At 39.8% G+C, this 23,906-nt stretch overlaps 1 protein-coding gene across 1 annotated transcript in view; it reads right to left on the reverse strand.

Moving 5' to 3' along the window:
- Positions 1 to 9,809: 9,809 nt before the first annotated feature.
- Positions 9,810 to 23,906, reverse strand: part of LOC115182850 (NLR family CARD domain-containing protein 3-like) — a gene marked incomplete at its 5' end in the record, with an annotated part of 85,614 nt that continues 71,517 nt past the window's right edge. The window contains 5 exons of the mRNA XM_029744259.1: positions 9,810 to 10,760; positions 11,818 to 12,011; positions 13,913 to 14,086; positions 16,158 to 17,943; positions 18,095 to 18,390. Coding sequence (XP_029600119.1) covers positions 10,207 to 10,760; positions 11,818 to 12,011; positions 13,913 to 14,086; positions 16,158 to 17,943; positions 18,095 to 18,390 — 3,004 coding nt within the window. The remainder of the gene's footprint in view (positions 10,761 to 11,817; positions 12,012 to 13,912; positions 14,087 to 16,157; positions 17,944 to 18,094; positions 18,391 to 23,906) is intronic.

Here is a 23,906-nt window from a genome sequence, read left to right on the forward strand (position 1 = left end):
GAATGATTAGTGTCCTGTTCTCTCAGCATCATACAGTAGTAACAACAGAATGATTAGTGTCCTGTTCTCTCAGTATCATACAGTAGTAACAACATAGAATGATTAGTGTCATGTTCTCTCGTATATACAGTAGTAACAACATAATGATTAGTGTCCTGTTCTCTCAGTATCATACAGTAGTAACAACAGAATGATTAGTGTCCTGTTCTCTCAGTATCATACAGTAGTAACAACAGAATGATTAGTGTCCTGTTCTCTCCAGCATCATACAGTAGTAAAACAGAATGATTAGTGTCCTGTTCTCTCAGCTATCATACAGTAGTAACAACAGAAGATTAGTGTCCTGTTCTCTCAGTATCATACAGTAGTAACACAGAATGATGTGTCCTGTTCTCTCAGTTCATACAGTAGTAACAACAGAATGATTAGTGTCCTGTTCTCTCAGCATCATACTAGTAACAACAGAATGATAGTGTCCTGTTCTCTCAGTATCATACAGTAGTAACAACAGAATGATTAGTGTCCTGTTCTCTCAGTATCATACAGTAGTAACAACAGAATGATTAGTGTCCTGTTCTCTCAGCATCATACAGTAGTAACAACAGAATGATTAGTGTCCTGTTCTCTCAGTATCATACAGTAGTAACAACATAATGATTGTCCTGTTCTCTCAGCATCATACAGTAGTAACAACGAATGATTAGTGTCCTGTTCTCTCAGTATCATACAGTAGTAACAACAGAATGATTAGTGTCCTGTTCTCTCAGTATCATACAGTAGTAACAACAGAATGATTAGTGTCCTGTTCTCTCAGTATCATACAGTAGTAACAACAGAAGATTAGTGTCCTGTTCTCTCAGTATCATAACAGAGTTAGTTAGTAACTAAACAGAAGATTAGTGTGTCTGTTCTCTCAGCATCATACAGTAGTAACAACAGAATGATTAGTGTCCTGTTCTCTCAGTATCATACAGTAGTAACAACAGAATGATAGTGTCCTGTTCTCTCAGCCTCATACAGTAGTAACAACAGAATGATTAGTGGCCTGTTCTCTCAGTATCATACAGTAGTAACAACAGAATGATTAGTGTCCCTGTTCTCTCAGTATCATACAGTAGTATCAACAGACTGATTAGTTTCCTGTTCTCTCAGTATCAACAGTAGTAAACAACATAGAATGATTAGTGTCCTGTTCTCTCAGCATCATACAGTAGTAACAACAGAATGATTAGTGTCCTGTTCTCTCACATCATACAGTAGTAACAACAGAATGATTAGTGTCCCTGTTCTCTCAGTATCATACAGTTAGTAACAAACAGAATGATTAGTGTCCTGTTCTCTCAGTATCATACGTAGTAACAACAGAATGATTGTGTCCTGTTCTCTCAGTATCATACGTAGTAACAACAGAATGATTAGTGTCCCTGTTCTCTCAGTATCATACAGTAGTAACAACATAGAATGATAGTGTCCTGTTCTTCAGTATCATACAGTAGTAAACAACAGAATGATTAGTGTCCTGTTCTCTCCAGTATCATCAGTAGTACACAAAGAATGATTAGGTTTCCTGTTTCTCTCAGATCATACAGTAGTACACAACAGAATGATTAGTGTCCTGATCTATCAGTATACCCTACAGTAGTAACAACAGAATGATTAGTGTCCTGTTCTCTAGTCATCATCACAGTCAGTAACAACAGAATGATTAGTGTCCTTTCTCTCAGATCATACAGTAGTAACAACAGAATGATTAGTGTCCTGTTCTCTCAGTATCATACAGTAGTAACAACAGAATGATTAGTGTCTGTTCTCTCAGTATCATACAGTAGTAACAACAGCATGATTAGTGTCCTGTTCTCTCAGTATATACAGTAGTAACAACAGAATGATTGTGTCCTGTTCTCTCAGTATCATACAGTAGTAACACATAGAATGATTAGTGTCCTGTTCTCTCAGTATCATACCAGTAGTAACAACATGAATGATTAGTGTCCTGTTCTCTCAGTATCATACAGTAGTAACAACAGAATGATTAGTTGTCCTGTTCTCTCAGTCATCATACAGTAGTAACAACAGAATGATTTAGTGTCCTGTTCTCTCAGTATCATACTGTAGTAACAACATAGAATGATTAGTGTCCTGTTCTCTCAGTATCATACAGTAGTAACAACAGAATGATTAGTGTCCTGTTCTCTCAGTATCATACAGTAGTAACAAAAGAATGATTAGTGTTCCTGTTCTCTCAGTATCATACAGTAGTAACAACAGAATGCTTAGTGTCCTGTTCTCTCAGCATCATCAGTAGTACAAACAAATGATTAGTGTCCTGTTCTCTCAGTATCATACAGTAGTAACAACCAGAATGATTAGTGTCCTGTTCTCTCAGTATCATACAGTAGTAACAACATAATGATAGTGTCCTGTTCTCTCAGTATCATACAGTAGTAACAACAGAATGATTAGGTCCTGTTCTCTCAGTATCATACAGTAGTAACAACAGAATGATTAGTGTCCTGTTCTTCTCAGCATCATACAGTAGTAACAACAGAATGATTAGTGTCTCTGTTCTCTCAGCATCATACAGTAGTACAACAGAATGATTAGTGTCCTGTTCTCTCAGTATCATACAGTAGTAACAACAGAATGATTAGTGTCCTGTTCTCTCAGTATCATACAGTAGTAACAACAGAATGATTAGGTCCTGTTCTCTCAGCATCATACAGTAGTAACAACAGAATGATAGTGTCCTGTTCTCTCAGTATCATACAGTAGTACAACAGACTGATTAGTGTCCTGTTCTCTCAGTATCATACAGTAGTAACAACAGAATGCTTAGTGTCTGTTCTCTCAGCATCATACAATAGTAACAACAGCATGATTAGTGTCTGTTCTCTCAGTATCATACAGTAGTAACAACATAGAATGATTAGTGTCCTGTTCTCTCAGCATCATACAGTAGTAACAACAGAATGATTAGTGTCATGTTCTCTCAGTATCATACAGTAGTAACAACAGAATGATTAGTGTCCTGTTCTCTCAGTATCATACAGTAGTAACAACAGAATGATTAGTGTCCTGTTCTCTCAGTATCATACAGTAGTAACAACAGAATGATTAGTGTCCTGTTCTCTCAGTATCATACAGTAGTAACAACAGAATGATTAGTGTCCTGTTCTCTCAGCATCATACAGTAGTAACAAAGAATGATTAGTGTCCTGTTCTCTCAGTATCATACAGTAGTAACAACAGAAGTATTAGTGTCCTGTTCTCTCAGCATCATACAGTAGTAACAACAGAATGATTAGTGTCTGTTCTCTCAGATCATACAGTAGTAACAACAGAATGATAGTGTCCTGTTCTCTCAGTATCATACAGTAGTATCAACAGAATGATTAGTGTCCTGTTCTCTCCAGTATTCATACAGTAGTAAACAACATAGAATGATTAGTGTCCTGTTCTCTCAGTATCATACAGTGAGTAACAACAGAATGATTAGTGTCCTGTTCTCTCAGTATCATACAGTAGTAACAACAGAATGATTAGTGTCCTGTTCTCTCAGTATCATACAGTAGTAACAACAGAATGAATTAGTGTCCTGTTCTCTCAGTATCATACAGTAGTAACAACAGAATGATTAGTGTCCTGTTCTCTCAGTATCATACAGTAGTAACAACAGAATGATTAGTGTCCTGTTCTCTCAGTATCATACAGTAGTAACAACAGAATGATTAGTGTCCTGTTTCTCTCAGTATCATACAGTAGTAAAAACATAGAATGATTAGTGTCCTGTTCTCTCAGTATCATACAGTAGTAACAACAGAATGATTAGTGTCCTGTTCTCTCAGTATCATACAGTAGTAACAACAGAATGATTAGTGTCCTGATCTATCAGTATCATACAGTAGTAACAACAGAATTAGTGTCCTGTGCTCTCGCATCATACAGTAGTAAACAACAGAATGATTAGTGTCCTGTCTCTCAGTATCATACAGTAGTAACAACAGAATGATTAGTGTCCTGTTCTCCATCTACTAGTAACAACAGAATGATTAGTGTCCTGTTCTCTCAGTATCATACAGTAGTAACAACAGAATGATTAGTGTCCTGTTTCTCAGTATCATACAGTAGTACAACAGAATGATTAGTGTCCTGTTCTCTCAGTATCATACAGTAGTAACAACATAGAATGATTAGTGTCCTGTTCTCTCAGTATCATACAGTAGTAACAACATAGAATGATTAGTGTCCTGTTCTCTCAGTATCATACAGTAGTAACAACAGAATGATTAGTGTCCTGTTCTCTCAGTATCATACAGTAGTAACAACAGAATGATTAGTGTCCTGTTCTCTCAGTATCATACTGTAGTAACAACATAGAATGATTAGTGTCCTGTTCTCTCAGTATCATACAGTAGTAACAACAGAATGATTAGTGTCCTGTTCTCTCAGTATCATACAGTAGTAACAACAGAATGATTAGTGTCCTGTTCTCTCAGTATCATACAGTAGTAACAACAGAATGATTAGTGTCCTGTTCTCTCAGTATCATACAGTAGTAACAACATAGAATGATTAGTGTCCTGTTCTCTCAGTATCATACAGTAGTAACAACAGAATGATTAGTTCCTGTTCTTCAGTATCATACGTAGTAACAACAGAATGATTAGTGTCCTGTTCTCTCAGTATCATACAGTAGTAACAACAGAATGATTAGTGTCCTGTTCTCTCAGCATCATACAGTAGTAACAACAGAATGATTAGTGTCCTGTTCTCTCAGTATCATACAGTAGTAACAACAGAATGATTAGTGTCCTGTTCTATCAGTATCTAAAGTAGTAACAACAGAATGATTAGTGTCCTGTTCTCTCAGTATCATACAGTAGTAACAACCAGAAATGATTAGGTCCTGTTTCTTCAGCATCATACAGTAGTAACAACAGAATGATTAGTACCTGTTCTCTCAGTATCATACAGTAGTAACAACAGAATGATTAGTGTCCTGTTCTCTCAGAATCATTACAGTAGTAACAACAGAATGATTAGTGTCCTGTTCTCTCAGCATCATACAGTAGTAACAACAGAACTGATTAGTGTCCTGTTCTCTCAGTATCATACCGTAGTAACAACAGAATGATAGTGTCCTGTTCTCAGTATCATACAGTATAACAACAGAATGATTAGGTCCTGTTCTATCAGCATCATACAGTAGTAACAACAGAATGATTAGTGTCCTGTTCTATCAGTATCCTACAGTAGTAACAACAGAACTGATTAGTGTCCTGTTCTCTTCAGCATCATACAGTAGTAACAACAGAATGATAGTGTCCTGTTCTCTCAGTATCATACAGTAGTAACAACAGAATGATTAGTGTCCTGTTCTCTCAGTATCATACAGTAGTAACAACAGCAATGATTAGTGTCCTGTTCTCTCAGTATCATACAGTAGTAAACAACTAGAATGATTAGTGTCCTGTTCTCTCAGTATCATACAGTAGTAACAACATCGAATGGATTAGTGTCCTGTCTCCTCAGCATCCTACAGTAGTAACAACAGAATGATTAGTGTCTGTTCTCTCAGTATCTACAGTAGTAACAACAGAATGATTAGTCTCCTGTTCTCTCAGTATCATACAGTAGTAACAACAGAATGATTAGTGTCCTGTTCTCTCAGTATCATACAGTAGTAACAACATAGAATGATTTAAGTGTCCCTGTTCTCTCAGGTATCATACCGTAGTAACAACATAGATGATTAGTGTCCTGTTCTCTCAGTATCATACAGTAGTAACAACAGAATGATTAGTGTCCTGTTTCTCTCAGTATCATACCAGTAGTAACAACAGAATGATTAGTGTCCTGTTCTATCAGTATCATACAGTAGTAACAACAGAATGATTAGTGTGTCCTGTTCTCTCAGTATCATACAGTAGTAACAACAGAATGATTAGTGTTCCTGTTCTCTCAGTATCATACAGTAGTAACAACAGAATGATTAGTGTCCTGTCTCTCAGTATCATACAGTAGTAACAAACAGAATGATTAGTGTCCTGTTCTCTCAGTATCATACAGTAGTAACAACAGAATGATTAGTGTCCTGTTCTCTCAGTATCATACAGTAGTAACAAAAGAATGATTAGTGTCCTGTTCTCTCAGTATCATACAGTCGTAACAACATGAATGATTAGTGTCCTGTTCTCTCAGTATCATACAGTGTAACAACAAGAATGATAGTGTCCTGTTCTCTCAGTATCATACAGTAGTAACAACTAGAATGATTAGTGTTCCTGTTCTCTTCAGTATCATACAGTAGTAACAACAGAATGATTAGTGTCCTGTTCTCTCGGTATCATACAGTAGTAACAACAGAATGATTAGTGTCCTGTTCTCTCAGCATCATACAGTAGTAACACAAATGATTAGTGTCCTGTTCTCTCAGCATCATAAGTAGTAACAACAGAATGTTGTGTCCTGTTCTCTCAGTATCATACAGTAGTAACAACAGAATGATTAGTGTCCTGTTCTCAGTATCCTAAGTAGTAACAACAGAATGATTAGTGTCCTGTTCTCTCAGCATCATACAGTAGTAACACAAATGATTAGTGTCCTGTTCTCTCAGTATCATACAGTAGTAACAACAGAATGATTAGTGTCCTGTTCTCTCAGTATCATACAGTAGTAACAACAGAATGATTAGTGTCCTGTTCTCTCAGCATCATACAGTAGTAACAACAGAATGATTAGTGTCCTGTTCTCTCAGTATCAACAGTAGTAACAACAATGATTAGTGTCCTGTTCTCTCAGCATCAATACAGTAGTAACAACAGATGATAGTGTCCTGTTCTCTCAGATCATACAGTAGTAACAACAGAATGATTAGTGTCCTGTTCTCTCAGTATCATACAGTAGTAACAACAGAATGATTAGTGTCCTGTTCTCTCAGTATCATACAGTAGTAACAACAGAATGATTAGTGTCCTGTTCTCTCAGCATCATACAGTAGTAACAACAGAATGATTAGTGTCCATTCTCTCAGTATCATACAGTAGTACAACAGAATGATTAGTGTCCTGTTCTCTCAGCATCATACAGTGTAACCACAGAATGATTAGTGTCACCTGTTCTCTCAGCATCATACAGTAGTAACAACAGAATGATTAGTGTCCTGTTCTCTCAGCATCATACAGTAGTAACAACAGAATGATTAGTGTCCTGTTCTCTCAGCATCATACAGTAGTAACAACATAGAATGATTAGTGTCTGATCATAAGGTGTAACGTAAACGCAGAGAGTCAGGAAGCAAGTGCAGTTAGTGAGTTTAATGTTGAGGAACATGGACCGATACAAAACAAGAGAAGTGTTTAAAATAGAAACATAACCAGTACTGACTGATGGGAGATAACAACAGAGTGTCTAACATAGAAACATAACCAGTACAGCCTGATGGGAGATAACAACAGTGTCTAACATAGAAACATAACCAGTACTGCCTGATGGGAGATAACAACAGTGTCTAACATAGAAACATAACCAGTACTGACTGATGGGAGATAACAACAGAGTGTCTAACATAGAAACATAACCAGTACTGACTGATGGGAGATAACAACAGAGTGTCTAACATTGAAACATAACCAGTACTGACTGATGGGAGATAACAACATTGTCTAACATAGAAACATAACTAGTACTGACTGATGGGAGATAACAACAGAGTGTCTAACATAGAAACATAACCAGTACTGACTGATGGGAGATAACAACAGAGTGTCTAACATAGAGACATAACCAGTACAGCCTTCTTCCATCTATTACTGTACTGCCATATTGTGGTCAATATTAAAACATTTCCACCTCTCTTCTTCCATCTATTACTGTACTGTCATATTGTGATCAATATTAAAACATTTCCACCTCTCTTCTTCCTTCTATTACTGTACTGTCATATTGTGATCAGTATTAAAACATTTCCACCTCTCTTCTTCCATCTATTACTGTACTGTCATATTGTGATCAATATTAAAACATTTCCACCTCTCTTCTTCCATCTATTACTGTACTGTCATATTGTGATCAGTATTAAAACATTTCCACCTCTCTTCTTCCTTCTATTACTGTACTGTCATATTGTGATCAGTATTAAAACATTTCCACCTCTCTTCTTCCATCTATTACTGTACTGTCATATTGTGATCAATATTAAAACATTTCCACCTCTCTTCTTCCATCTATTACTGTACTGTCATATTGTGATCAATATTAAAACATTTCCACCTCTCTTCTTCCATCTATTCCTGTGCTGCCATTGTAAGGGGTGCGTAACTCGTGCCAGGGAAGTCAGACGCAGGAGAGCAGAACTTGGTAATAGCCGGAGCAGTTTAATATATAAAAATAACGGCATACAAAAACAACAAACACATACGTACAAAACCCGTCGCGCACCAGTAAAACAAGTGCACAGGCACATACAATTGTCACAATTCCGTACGGCAGGAGGAAAAGGCAGAGTCAAAAGCAGGAGACGTAGTCCAGTAGTGCCGTAGAACGGTATATTTATTGCACCGAAAAAAACACTCGGCATAATAAGAGGGCATCGGGTGTGCCCAGAGACCACACGGGAACACAGTAAACCCCGAGAAAACAAAGATACGCACGGGGAGCAGCCCGGCAAATATAACATTCCTCTAGCGAGAATCCGCTGGGGAAAAATTTGCAAAAACACAGAACGTTCACAGACCTGCCCGCTGACGAATAAACAATCCCGCACAAAACACAAACCAAAAGGAACAAACTAAATACCCCCCCTACTAATTACAGAAAAGGAAACAGGTGCGGACTTAAACAGACAAAACACAACGAACACAGAACATAGATCGGTGGCAGCTAGTAGACCGGCGACGACGACCGCCGAGCGCCGCCCGGCCGAGGAGGGGCACAATTTTCTTTGGATACTGTGACAACAATAAACAATTCCCAAAAGGACATGGGGGAAACAGAGGGTTAAATATACAACATGTAATGAGGGAATTGAAACCAGGTGTGTGGGAAAACAAGACAAAACAAATGGAGAGCAACCGACTTCGGCAGAAGTCGTGACAACCATATTGTGATCAATATTAAAACATTTCCACCTCTCTTCTTCTATCTATTACTGTACTGTCATATTGTGATCAATATTAAAACATTTCCACCTCTCTTCTTCCATCTATTACTGTACTGTCATATTGTGATCAATATTAAAACACTCCCACCTCTCTTCTTCCATCTATTACTGTCCTGTCATATTGTGATCAGTATTAAAACATTTCCACCTCTCTTCTTCCATCTATTACTGTACTGTCATATTGTGATCAGTATTAAAACATTTACACCTCTCTTCTTCCATCTATTACTGTACTGCCATATTGTGATCAATATTAAAACATTTCCACCTCTCTTCTTCCATCTATTACTGTACTGTCATATTGTGATCAATATTAAAACATTTCCACCTCTCTTCTTCCATCTATTACTGTACTGCCATATTGTGATCAATATTAAAACATTTCCACCTCTCTTCTTCCATCTATTACTGTACTGTCATATTGTGATCAGTATTAAAACATTTCCACCTCTCTTCTTCCATCTATTACTGTACTGCCATATTGTGATCAATATTAAAACATTTCCACCTCTCTTCTTCCATCTATTACTGTACTGTCATATTGTGATCAGTATTAAAACATTTCCACCTCTCTTCTTCCATCTATTACTGTACTGTCATATTGTGATCAGTATTAAAACATTTCCACCTCTCTTCTTCCTTCTATTACTGTACTGTCATATTGTGATCAATATTAAAACATTTACACCTCTCTTCTTCCATCTGGTTGATGAACCTTTATTAGTCACATCAGTCACATCATTTCATTCAGTTGAATTGAGTTCATACAGAAACCAGATTGTTGTGTTAAGAATGTGACAAATAAATATTCTACAATATTTACAAACACCAAGAAGCCCAATAACAACCAGATCAGTGATGTGTAAATGAAACCAGTTTTTACAACACAGTTTGGTGATTCATTCTATTAATGACTATTAACTTAGGTGGTGTATAATCATGAATATTTAGATATAATAATAACATTTTATCTCATGACTAAAGAGATATTCTACATTGTTGCTCCAGTGTGTCTTACTGAACATGACCCTGATTAGAGTGAAACATCATGTTGTGTTTGACACAGGGACCACCTGACACAGGGACACTGAGGTGTCATACCAAAGCCTAAACCCTGGATAGAGGGGCTCAGTGAATGTGGTGGTGAATGTGATCAGGTGGGTCAGTGTGTCAGAGGAGGCTCTATAGAAGGACAGAGTGCCGGCTGGCCAGTCCAGATACACTCCTACTCTGTGGGAGCTGGAGGAGGGGACGTCTATGGTAGTGGGATTATTATTGTGCCAAACCGTGTAACTGTTGTCAGAGCAGTCCAGACACCAGGACTTGTCATTGTATCCAAGACAACAGTCATTAACCCCTCCTCTCCTGCTGATTCCTTTATATGTCACTCCTATGTAAGCCCCTCTCCCACTCCACTCTGCCTCCCAGTAACAGCGCCCAGTCAGACCCTCTCTACACAGCACCTGTTCACAGTCCTCAAATCTCTCTGGGTGATCAGGATACGGCTGCTCCTCTCTCCTACATGTCACCTTTCTGTTCTCCTCAGACAGAGAGAGGCGTCTGTTTACTGTGTTTGGGTCCAGTGTGAGATCACAGACATCTGATGGATGAAACCAGGTATATCACAAATCATCTTCATACTACATCAGAATGTTAATGTTTCTAGGTATTAAAAGACAAAGGAAAGGTTATCTAAGATGGTTATCTAGATGAAGCCATATATTATACAGTATAGTATATGGAGCCATACATTATATAGTAAATGGAGCCAGTCTAATTAGTGTAACCACACATACATAGATCACTTAACAAGCTCTGAAAAATGATTTTTCTTTGAATCAACTTGAAATTAGACTGAGTAATAACAGGATAATTCTGAACATTAGTCAACACTCACATTTTCTAAGCCATGGTTTGATTGTTTTAACACTCCATCAGGTTTCACACTGGAAGGGGAGCAGGAGAACAGACAGTAAATGTACTCTCTCTCTCTCTCTCTCTCTCTCTCTCTCTCTCTCTCTCTCTCTCTCTCTCAGCATATCACATTTTCCATGTGGTGGTAAGTAAAATGTCAGGTTTACAGTACATTTAAATTAACATTCAAAACCTTACCTGATAACTATCAATTATGATACCTAACCTGATAACTATCAATTATGATACCTAACCTGTTAACTATCAATTATGATACCTAACCTGATAACTATCAATTATGATACCTAACCTGATAACTATCAATTATGATACCTAACCTGTTAACTATCAATTATGATACCTAACCTGTTAACTATCAATTATGATACCTAACCTGATAACTATCAATTATGATACCTAACCTGATAACTATCAATTATGATACCTAACCTGATAACTATCAATTATGATACCTAACCTGATAACTATCAATTATGATATCTAACCTGTTAACTATCAATTATGATACCTAACCTGATAACTATCAATTATGATACCTAACCTGTTAACTATCAATTATGATACCTAACCTGATAACTATCAATTATGATACCTAACCTGATAACTATCAATTATGATACCTAACCTGTTAACTATCAATTATGATACCTAACCTGTTAACTATCAATTATCATAACAAACCCAAACGCAGAAAAATGTCTTACAGTATGTCACTCATCAACAGATCGACACATGTACATACTTGAGTTTCTCCAGTCTGCAGTGTGGATCCTCCAGTCCAGCAGAGAGCAGTCTGACTCCTGAGTCTCCTGGGTGATTGTAGCTCAGGTCCAGCTCTCTCAGGTGTGAGGGGTTTGACCTCAGAGCTGAGACCAGAGAAGCACAGCCTTCCTCTGTAACTAAACAGCCTGACAGCCTGCAAAGAGTACAATTATTTTGAAAAGAAAGAGTGGCAGCTGTATACTGTATATTTTGCAACTTTCAGAAATAGTTTCCTGTCCCCTGCCAAATCCATCTGTACATGGATTGATCTTCACAATATCTTATGTAGAGCTTGAGAAAATTTTACACATTTTCAAAAAGTAAATGGCTTTATATACTATACTGTATAATGTATGGCTCCATACACTGTATAACGTATGGCTCCATATACTATACTGCATAATGTATGGTTCCATATACTATACTGCATAATGTATGGCTCCATATACTATACTGCATAATGTATGGCTCCATATACTTTACTGCATAATGTTTTGCTACATATACTATACTGCATAATGTATGGCTCCATATACTATACTGCATACTGTATGGCTCCATATACTATACTGCATAATGTATGGCTCTATATACTATACTGCATAATGTATGGCTCCATATGCTATATAATGTATGGCTTCATATACTACATAATGTATGGCTTCATATACTATATAATGTATGGCTTCATATACTGCATAATGTATGGCTCCATATACTATATAATGTATGGCTTCATATACTGCATAATGTATGGCTCCATATACTATACTGCATAATGTATGGCTCCATATACTGTCAGTCAAAGGTCAGATGGTGAGGTATCAAATTGTCATTGTATTGTGTATTTAGGCCCTTTGTTAACATGTGGATCTGGTGAAAAGTTATCACTTGTTGACCAACTACAGGAATACTGACCTCAGAGTCTCCAGTTTACAGTGGGGATTCCCCAGTACAGCAGAGAGCAGCTTCACTCCTGAATCCTTCAGGTCATTGTTACTCAGGTCCAGCTCTCTCAGGTGTGAGGGGTTTGACCTCAGAGCTGAGACCAGAGAAGCACAGCCTTCCTCTGTGACTCCACAGAGTGACAACCTGTAAAGAGTTTAACATGATATTAATCACACTGCAACTATTTGGCAGTGAATAGAGAGATTGGTAGCTGTATATATTTATATTCAGTGGGGTCGTGAATTATTAATAAAGATGAGTAAAAAATACTATAAAATAAAAAACATACAAATACTGAACTCCATAAACTACATGACCAAAAGTATGTGGACACCTGCTCGTCAAACATCTCATTCCAAAGCATGGGAAATAATATGGAGTGCCCCCCCCCTTGCTGCTATAACAGCCTCCACTCTTCTGGGAAGCTCAGAGAGACAGAGAGAGCTGTTTTTCATGTTTGAGGCTAGACCCTTAGTTCCAGTGAAGGGAAATCTTAATGCTGAAGTATACAATGACATTCTAGATGATTCTGTGCTTCCAACTTTGTGGCAACAGTTTGGGGAAGGCCCTTTCCTGTTTCAGCATGACAATGCCCCCGTGCACACAGAAATAGTTTGTCAAGATCGGTGTGGAAGAACTTGACTGGCCTGCACAGAACTCTGACATCAACCCCATCGACCACCTTTGGGATGAATTGGAACGCCGACTGCGAGCCAGGCCTAATCACCCATCATCAGTGCCCGACCTCCCTAATGCTCTTGTGACTGAATGGAAGCAAGTCCCTGCAGCAATGTTCCAACATCTAGTGGAAAGCTCTTCCTGTAAGGAATCTTCTCAGGTTTTTGCCTGCCATATGAGTTCTGTTATACTCACAGACACCATTCAAACAGTTTTAGAAACTTTAGGGTGTTTTCTATCCAAAGCCAATAATTATATGCATATTCTAGTTACTGGGCAGGAGTAGTAATCAGATTAAATCGGGTACGTTTTTTATCCGGCCGTGTAAATACTGCCCCCTATCCCCAACAGGTTAATTGCAGAGAAAGGATTTTATAGAGTAGCATGTCATATCACTTAATCCGGCATAGCCAAAGACACGACACTGACCTGAGAGTCTCCAGTTTACAGTGGGGATTCCCCAGTCCAGCAGAGAGCAGCTTCACTCCTGAATCCTTCAGGTCATTGTTACTCAGATCCAGCTCTCTCAGATATGAGGAGTTTGAGCTGAGAACTGAGGCCAAAACTTCACAGGATGTGTCTGTGAGTTTACAACCAGTGAGTCTGCCAACACAGAGTTAATACCATGAGAGACAGGTTGTGTTATAATCCATGATGTAGTGGTAAAAAAGTGGTGGGTGTTGGGTAAACGCTGATTGCTGTTAACAGAGAATAAAGTAAAGCTCCCCATATACTTCAATACATTTTCCCACAAAAGATGCGTAAATGCTCATGCAAAATGAAAAAGATGTGTAAACTGCATTTACTTGCGTTTACCCTCCACTGATTATAATGCTATGCTTAGCTTACACTATTACCCAGACACAACTAATGTGTACACTGTGCATACATGGCTCATTGTTTTCTCTAATTGTTTTTTATATAAACATTTCTTCAAGAGTTTTCAGCTGATAGAAAATCAAGTCAGCCAATAACCTTGTTTTTATCCAACCATTTGTATTCAAGTAAAGTACATTTCTGATAAAACAGTAATGAAATGCTAGATGGAAATAGCATCCCACTGGGCAAAAACTGATTGATCAATGGGATGACATTGAATCAACGTTGAAAACTGAATGGATTCGCAAAAAGTCATCAAAGTAAGGGCATTTTGTATTTTTTTAACCCAACTTTTAACCTAAATCCAATAACATGGTGACATTTGTTATTCATTTCATGTTGAATTTACGGTTAGTTGAGAACTCAGCTAAATGTAAATCAAAACTAGATATTGAACTGGCGCCAATGCCCAGTGGGATATTTGTCGTAAATTTTCCTAAATGTCAACAAAATAATTTACTCTAGACAGGAGTGGATAATGTTTGCCAGTAAAATAGCACATGGGACCAGTAGTGGACACGCTTTGTTGCGCAAATGTTGCTAGAATCAGGGGTGCAACTTTCACTGGGGACGGGGGGACATTTCCCCCTACATTCTGAAATTGCATTTTTGTACCCCCCCAGTTTTATCATTGGAATGGGGTTAAAAACGAGGCAACAGTGTGCTTTAGGACCATGCGGACGCCTCTGAGTTGTCGGGTAGGCTGTTTGGAGTGTTTATCCAACTGGATTATACCCCTCCCCCCAACACTTCCAAAACCAAAGTTGCACCCCTGGCTAGAATAACCATCATGTCGAAATAAACTGCAGCCACATTAACTCACACTAGGACTTGGAAAATCATGCAGTTTATTAGGCTACAGATTAAATAAATTATGATTAACTTCACAGGTTTGTGAAAGTGCACAGTGATGAACTTGATCTAAAAAAATTATCTCATCATGAACCCTCTGCACTGTATCTGCCAGTCGTTGGCTAGAGTGCATGTGACCAGACAAGTGGGAAAATGTTCTGATATCGCTAGACTTTGTGGCAAAACCATCGACAGAAACTCATAGAAACTCAAATAACTTCTGTTTTTTATTTGGTAAATGAAAAATTATAGGTGCATTTTTCTAGGGAAAGCAAATTGGTCGACTAGATTGTGAAGAAAATATTATTCCCAATAGTACCAAACTCTAAACTAAAGAGCTATCCCAGCAACCCCTGCTGTTTAAACCCAAAGCCACAGCACCCGCTATCCGCTAGTCATTAAATTAAGGTGACAAACTCTTATTAGAAACACATGGATTTTCTCACCAAATTAAAAACCGTAAGCTTCACTGTCTAAACACATATGGTGTGGACTATGTGTGCCTGGTAAACACATGTGGATCTGGTGAACAGTTATCACTTGTTGACCAACTACAGGAATACTGACCTCAGAGTCTCCAGTCTGCAGTGGGGATTCCCCAGTCCAGCAGAGATCAGCTTCACTCCTGGAATCCTTCAGGTCATTGTTACTCAGGTCCAGCTCTCTCAGATATGAGGAGTTTGAGCTGAGAACTGAGGCCAAAACTTCACAGGATGTGTCTGTGAGTTTACAGCCATTGAGTCTGTCAACATAGAATAAATACCATGAGAGACAGGTTGTAATAAAATGTTATGCTTAGCTTCCCCTGCTTACACTGTTACACCTGCCCGACTAATATGTCCCCAGTGCATTGCTTTCTGATCAGTTTGTATTATATTATGTTCAAGAGTTTCAGCTATTAAAAATACTGCTGCTCCCACATACAGTAAGTTTGAGTACTTACAGAGCCTTTCTGCGGCACCTCACAGCTGGGAGCAGTCTCCTACGACCCTCCTGTGTTGTCTTGTATTCTTTTAGGTCAAACACATCCAGAACCTCCTCTGATATCTGCAGCATGTAGGCCAGCGCTGAACACTGAGCAAGTGTGAGGTTTATCGATCTTTTCTCTGACCTCAAGTACTCTTGGATTTCCTCCTGTACTGAATGTTCTTTCATCTCTATCAGACAGTGGAAGAGATTAATCCACCTCTCAGGGGAGATGTTCTTCCTCTGCATCACCTTAAGGGATCGGATTGTTTTCTGGACGCTCTCTGGACTGCTTTCTGTCTGTGTCACCAGACCTCGTAGGAGTTTCTGATTGGACTCCACTGACATGCCATGAAGGAAGCGGACAAAAAGGTCCAGGTGTCCATTCTTACTCTCCAAGGCTTTATCCACGGTACTCTTCAGCAGCTCATGCAAGGTTAGCTCTTCAGACTTTCTCTTGAAGAAGGGCTTCAGTGCATCCATGTTCTTGCTTGTGTAACAATGGTACATGTAGACAGCTGAGAGAAACTCCTGAATGCTTAGATATACAAAGCAGTACACCACTCTCTGAAATAACACAGACTCTTCTTTAAAGATGTGTGTGCACACTCCTGAGTACAGTGATGCTTCTTTGACATCAATGCCGCACACGTTCAGGTCTTCTTCATAGAACATGAGATTACCCTTCTCCAGATTTTCAAACGCCAGCTTCCCCAGCTTCAAAAGAACTTCCTTATGTGACTCCATGAGCTCCTCTTGATCCATCTCATCTCTTCCATGATACTTCTGGTTCTTCAGGCTGGTCTGAATGAGCACGAAGAGTGTGAACATCTCAGTCAGAGTCGTGGGCATCTCTTCTCTCTTATGTTTCAACATGTGTTCAAGGACTATTGCAGAAATCCAACAGAAGACTGGAATGTGGCACATGATGTGGAGGCTCCTTGATGTCTTTATGTGTGAGATGATTCTGCTGGCCAGGTCCTCATCACTGAATCTCTTCCTGAAGTACTCCTCCTTCTGTGGGTCATTGAACCCTCGTACCTCTGTCACCTGGTCAACACACTGAGGGGGGATCTGATTAGTTGCTGCTGGTCGGGACGTTATCCAGAGGAGAGCAGAGGGAAGCAGATTTCCCTTGATGAGGTTTGTCAGCAGAACATCTACAGATGATGTCTGGGTGACATCAGACACATTTTCATTGTGCTGGAAATCCAATGGAAGTCTGCTTTCATCCAAACCATCAAATATGAACATAGCTTTACAGGCAGTGAGTTTCTTTGCATTGCCTATGTCTAGTTCTGTGTGGAAGTCATTTAAAAGTCTGAGAAGACTGTACTGGCGATCTTTGATCAAGTTCAGCTCCCGGAAAGGAAGCACAAATATGATATCCACATCTTGGTTTGCCTTCCCTTCAGCCCAGTCTAGGATGAACTTCTGCACAGAGACTGTTTTTCCGATGCCAGCGATGCCCTTCGTCAGCACAGTTCTGATGCTTCTCTCTTGGCCAGGTAAGGGTTTAAAGATGTCATTGCAGTGGATTACTGTGTCATGTGAGGTTGGTGTCCTGGGTGCTGTCTCTAGCTGCCACACCTCATGTTCATTGTTAACACCTTCACTCTCTCCTTCTGTGATGTAGAGCTCTGTGTAAATCCTGTTGAGGGGAGTTTGGTTCCCTGTTGTTTCCATGCCTTCTATCACACATTCATACCTCCTTTTCAGACTGTCTTTATGGTTTACTATAGCTCTCTGCAGGCTGTCATCCACTACAAGGGAAGAGGAAATAGGGTGTTATCAGACACATTCGTTGACAGCATGAAATGTGGGCCTTCCACAACTACAGTAACTTATATTATTGTAGTTAACACTTAATCAAATTGAGGTATTGACTTAGCACAGGTCTGCAAGTGGTCTTACATTTTTCAAAGCCTCTTGCATCATTGGGTTCACTCAGGTGCTGTAGTACAGGACGTGTTCTGGATCTCTTTCTACACTGAGGACAGTCATAGTCTCCTGAAGGAGCAGGTTTCTCCCAGTATCTGGTGATGCACTGTCTGCAGAACCTGTGTCCACAGGTGATAGAGACTGGATCTCTCAGAACCTGCTGGCACACTGCACACCTGGACTGATCCTCTGGCAGAGTAGACCATCCACTACAGAGATAAAGGAGAGAGAGATACTGATCCTCTAACAGAGTAGACCATCCACTACAGAGATAAAGGAGAGAGAGATACTGATCCTCTAACAGAGTAGACCATCCACTACAGAGATAAAGGAGAGAGAGATACTGATCCTCTAACAGAGTAGACCATCCACTACAGAGATAAAGGAGAGAGAGATACTGATCCTCTAACAGAGTAGACCATCCACTACATAGATAAAGGAGAGAGAGATACTGATCCTCTAACAGAGTAGACCATCCACTACAGAGATAAAGGAGAGAGAGATACTGATCCTCTAACAGAGTAGACCATCCACTACAGAGATAAAGGAGAGAGATACTGATCCTCTAACAGAGTAGACCATCCACTACAGAGATAAAGGAGAGAGAGATACTGATCCTCTAACAGAGGAGACCATCCACTACAGAGATAAAGGAGAGAGAGAGATACTGATCCTCTAACAGAGTAGACCATCCACTACAGAGATAAAGGAGAGAGAGAGAGATACTGATCCTCTAACAGAGTAGAACATCCACTACAGAGATAAAGGAGAGAGAGATACTGATCCTCTAACAGAGTAGACCATCCACTACAGAGATAAAGGAGAGAGAGAGATACTGATCCTCTAACAGAGTAGACCATCCACTACAGAGATAAAGAAGAGAGAGAGATACTGATCCTCTAACAGAGTAGACCATCCACTACAGAGATAAAGGAGAGAGAGAGACTTGTAGATGTTACTACTGATCCTCTAACAGAGTAGACCATCCACTACAGAGATAAAGGAGAGAGAGAGATACTGATCCTCTAACAGAGTAGACCATCCACTACAGAGATAAAGGAGAGAGAGATACTGATCCTCGAACAGAGTAGACCATCCACTACAGAGATAAAGGAGAGAGAGATACTGATCCTCTAACAGAGTAGACCATCCACTACAGAGATAAAGGAGAGAGATACTGATCCTCTAACAGAGTAGACCATCCACTACAGAGATAAAGGAGAGAGAGAGATACTGATCCTCTAACAGAGTAGACCATCCACTACAGAGATAAAGGAGAGAGAGAGACTTGTAGATGTTACTACTGATCCTCTAACAGAGTAGACCATCCACTACAGAGATAAAGGAGAGAGAGAGATACTGATCCTCTAACAGAGTAGACCATCCACTACAGAGATAAAGGAGAGAGATACTGATACTCTAACAGAGTAGACCATCCACTACAGAGATAAAGGAGAGAGAGATACTGATCCTCTAACAGAGTAGACCATCCACTACAGAGATAAAGGAGAGAGATACTGATCCTCTAACAGAGTAGACCATCCACTACAGAGATAAAGGAGAGAGAGATACTGATCCTCTAACAGAGTAGACCATCCACTACAGAGATAAAGGAGAGAGAGATACTGATCCTCTAACAGAGTAGACCATCCACTACAGAGATAAAGGAGAGAGAGATACTGATCCTCTGGCAGAGTAGACCATCCACTACAGAGATAATGGAGAGAGAGAGATACTGATCCTCTAACAGAGTAGACCATCCAATACAGAGATAAAGGAGAGAGAGATACTGATACTCTAACAGAGTAGACCATCCACTACAGAGATAAAGGAGAGAGAGATACTGATCCTCTAACAGAGTAGACCATCCACTACAGAGATAAAGGAGAGAGAGATACTGATCCTCTAACAGAGTAGACCATCCACTACAGAGATAAAGGAGAGAGAGATACTGATCCTCTAACAGAGTAAACCATCCACTACAGAGATAAAGGAGAGAGATACTGATCCTCTAACAGAGTAGACCATCCACTACAGAGATAAAGGAGAGAGAGAGATACTGATCCTCTCACAGAGTAGACCATCCACTACAGAGATAAAGGAGAGAGATACTGATCCTCTAACAGAGTAGACCATACACTACAGAGATAAAGGAGAGAGAGATACTGATCCTCTCACAGAGTAGACCATCCACTACAGAGATAAAGGAAAGAGAGATACTGATCTTCTAACAGAGTAGACCATCCACTACAGAGATAAAGGAGAGAGAGATACTGATCCTCTAACAGAGTAGACTATCCACTACAGAGATAAAGGAGAGAGATAGATACTGATCCTCTAACAGAGTAGACCATCCACTACAGAGATAAAGGAGAGATACTGATCCTCTAACAGAGTAGACCATCCACTACAGAGATAAAGGAGAGAGAGATACTGATCCTCTAACAGAGTACACCATCCACTACAGAGATAAAGGAGAGAGAGAGATACTGATCCTCTAACAGAGAAGACCATCCACTACAGAGATAAAGAAGAGAGAGAGATACTGATCCTCTAACAGAGTAGTCCATCCACTACAGAGATAAAGGAGAGAGAGAGATACTGATCCTCTAACAGAGTAGACCATCCACTACAGAGATAAAGGAGAGAGAGATACTGATCCTCTAACAGAGTAGACCATCCACTACAGAGATAAAGGAGAGAGAGATACTGATCCTCTAACAGAGTAGACCATCCACTACAGAGATAAAGGAGAGAGAGATACTGATCCTCTAACAGAGTAGACCATCCAATACAGAGATAAAGGAGAGAGAGATACTGATCCTCTAACAGAGTAGACCATCCACTACAGAGATAAAGGAGAGAGAGAGATACTGATCCTCTAACAGAGTAGACCATCCACTACAGAGATAAAGAAGAGAGATATACTGATCCTCTAACAGAGTAGACCATCCACTACAGAGATAAAGGAGAGAGAGATACTGATCCTCTAACAGAGTAGACCATCCACTACAGAGATAAAGGAGAGAGAGAGATACTGATCCTCTAACAGAGTAGACCATCCAATACAGAGATAAAGGAGAGAGAGATACTGATCCTCTAACAGAGTAGACCATCCACTACAGAGATAAAGGAGAGAGAGATACTGATCCTCTAACAGAGTAGACCATCCACTACAGAGATAAAGGAGAGAGAGAGATACTGATCCTCTAACAGAGTAGACCATCCACTACAGAGATAAAGAGAGAGAGATACTGATCCTCTAACAGAGTAGACCATCCACTACAGAGATAAGGAGAGAGAGATACTGATCCTCTAACAGAGTAGACCATCCACTACAGAGATAAAGGAGAGAGAGATACTGATCCTCTAACAGAGTAGACCATCCACTACAGAGATAAAGGAGAGAGAGATACTGATCCTCTAACAGAGTAGACCATCCACTACAGAGATAAAGGAGAGAGAGAGATACTGATCCTCTAACAGAGTAGACCATCCACTACAGAGATAAAGAGAGAGAGAGATACTGATCCTCTAACAGAGTAGACCATCCACTACAGAGATAAAGGAGAGAGAGAGATGAATACGATCCTCTAACAGAGTAGACCATCCACTACAGAGATAAAGGAGAGAGAGAGATACTGATCCTCTAACAGAGTAGACCATCCACTACAGAGATAAAGGAGAGAGAGAGAGATACTGATCCTCTAACAGAGTAGACCATCCACTACAGAGATAAAGGAGAGAGAGATACTGATCCTCTAACAGAGTAACCTTCCACTACAGAGAGAAAGGAGAGAGAGATACTGATCCTCTAACAGAGTAGACCATCCACTACAGAGATAAGGAGAGAGAGAGATACTGATCCTCTAACAGAGTAGACCATCCACTACAGAGATAAAGGAGAGAGAGATACTGATCCTCTAACAGAGTAGACCATCCACTACAGAGATAAAGGAGAGAGAGAGATACTGATCCTCTAACAGAGTAGACCATCCACTACGAGATAAAGGGAGAGAGACTTACTGATCCTCTAACAGAGTAGACCATCCACTACAGAGATAAAGGAGAGAGAGGATACTGATCCTCTAACAGAGTAGACCATCCACTACAGAGATAAAGGAAGAGAGAGATACTGATCTCTAACAGAGTAGACATCCACTACAGAGATAAAGGAGAGAGAGATACTGATCCTCGAACATAGAGACCATCACCTACAGAGATAAAGGAGAGAGAGATACTGATCCTCTACAGAGTAGACCATCCACCTACAGAGATAAAGGAGAGAGAGAGATACTGATCCTCTAACAGAGTAGACCATCCACTACAGAGATAAAGGAGAGAGAGATACTGATCCTCTAACAGAGTAGACCATCCACTACAGAGATAAGAGAGAGAGAGATACTGATCCTCTAACAGAGTAGACCATCCACTACAGAGATAAAGGAGAGAGAGATACTGATCCTCTAACAGAGTAGACCATCCACTACAGAGATAAAGGAGAGAGAGATACTGATCCTCTAACAGAGTAGGACCATCCACTACAGAGATAAAGGAGAGGAGAATACTGATCCTCTAACAGAGTAGACCATCCACTACAGAGATAAAGGAGAGAGAGAGATACTGATCCTCTAACAGAGTAGACCACCCACTACAGAGATAATTAGAGAGAGAGATACTGATCCTCTAACGGAGTAGACCATCCACTACAGAGATAAAGGAGAGAGAGATACTGATCCTCTAACAGAGTAGACCATCCACTACAGAGATAAGGAGAGAGAGAGATACTGATCCTCTAACAGAGTAGACCATCCACTACAGAGATAAAGGAGAGAGAGATACTGATCCTCTAACAGAGTAGACCATCCACTACAGAGATAAAGGAGAGAGAGATACTGATCCTCTAACAGAGTAGACCATCCACTACAGAGATAAAGGAGAGAGAGAGATACTGATCCTCTAACAGAGTAGACCATCCACTACAGAGATAAAGGAGAGAGAGATACTGATCCTCTACCCAGAGTAGACCATCCACTACAGAGATAAAGGAGAGAGAGATACTGATCCTCTAACAGAGTAGACCATCCACTACAGAGATAAAGGAGAGAGAGATACTGATCCTCTAACAGAGTAGACCATCCACTACAGAGATAAAGGAGAGAGATACTGATCCTCTAACAGAGTAGACCATCCACTACAGAGATAACGGAGAGAGAGATTACTGATCCTCTAACAGAGCTAGACCATTCCATACAGAGATACAAGGAGAGGATGATACTGATCCTCTAACAGAGTAGACAATCCATACAGAGATAAGGAGGAGGAGATACTGATCCTCTAACAGAGTAGACCATCCACTACAGAGATAAAGGAGAGAGAGATACTGATCCTCTAACAGAGTAGACCATCCACTACAGAGATAAAGGAGAGAGAGAGATACTGATCTCTAACAGAGTAGACCATCCACTACAGAGATAAAGGAGAGAGATACTGATCCTCTAACAGAGTAGACCATCCACTACAGAGATAAAGGAGAGAGAGATACTGATCCTCTAACAGAGTAGACCATCCACTACAGAGATAAAGGAGAGAGAGAGATACTGATCCTCTAACAGAGTAGACCATCCACTACAGAGATAAAGGAGAGAGAGATACTGATCCTCTAACAGAGTAGACCATCCACTACAGAGATAAAGGAGAGAGAGAGAGATACTGATCCTCTAACAGAGTAGACCATCCACTACAGAGATAAAGGAGAGAGAGATACTGCTAACAGAGTAGACCA

The sequence above is a fragment of the Salmo trutta genome, unplaced genomic scaffold (genome assembly GCF_901001165.1).
Source record: "Salmo trutta unplaced genomic scaffold, fSalTru1.1, whole genome shotgun sequence".
Classification (NCBI taxonomy): Eukaryota; Metazoa; Chordata; class Actinopteri; order Salmoniformes; family Salmonidae; genus Salmo; species Salmo trutta.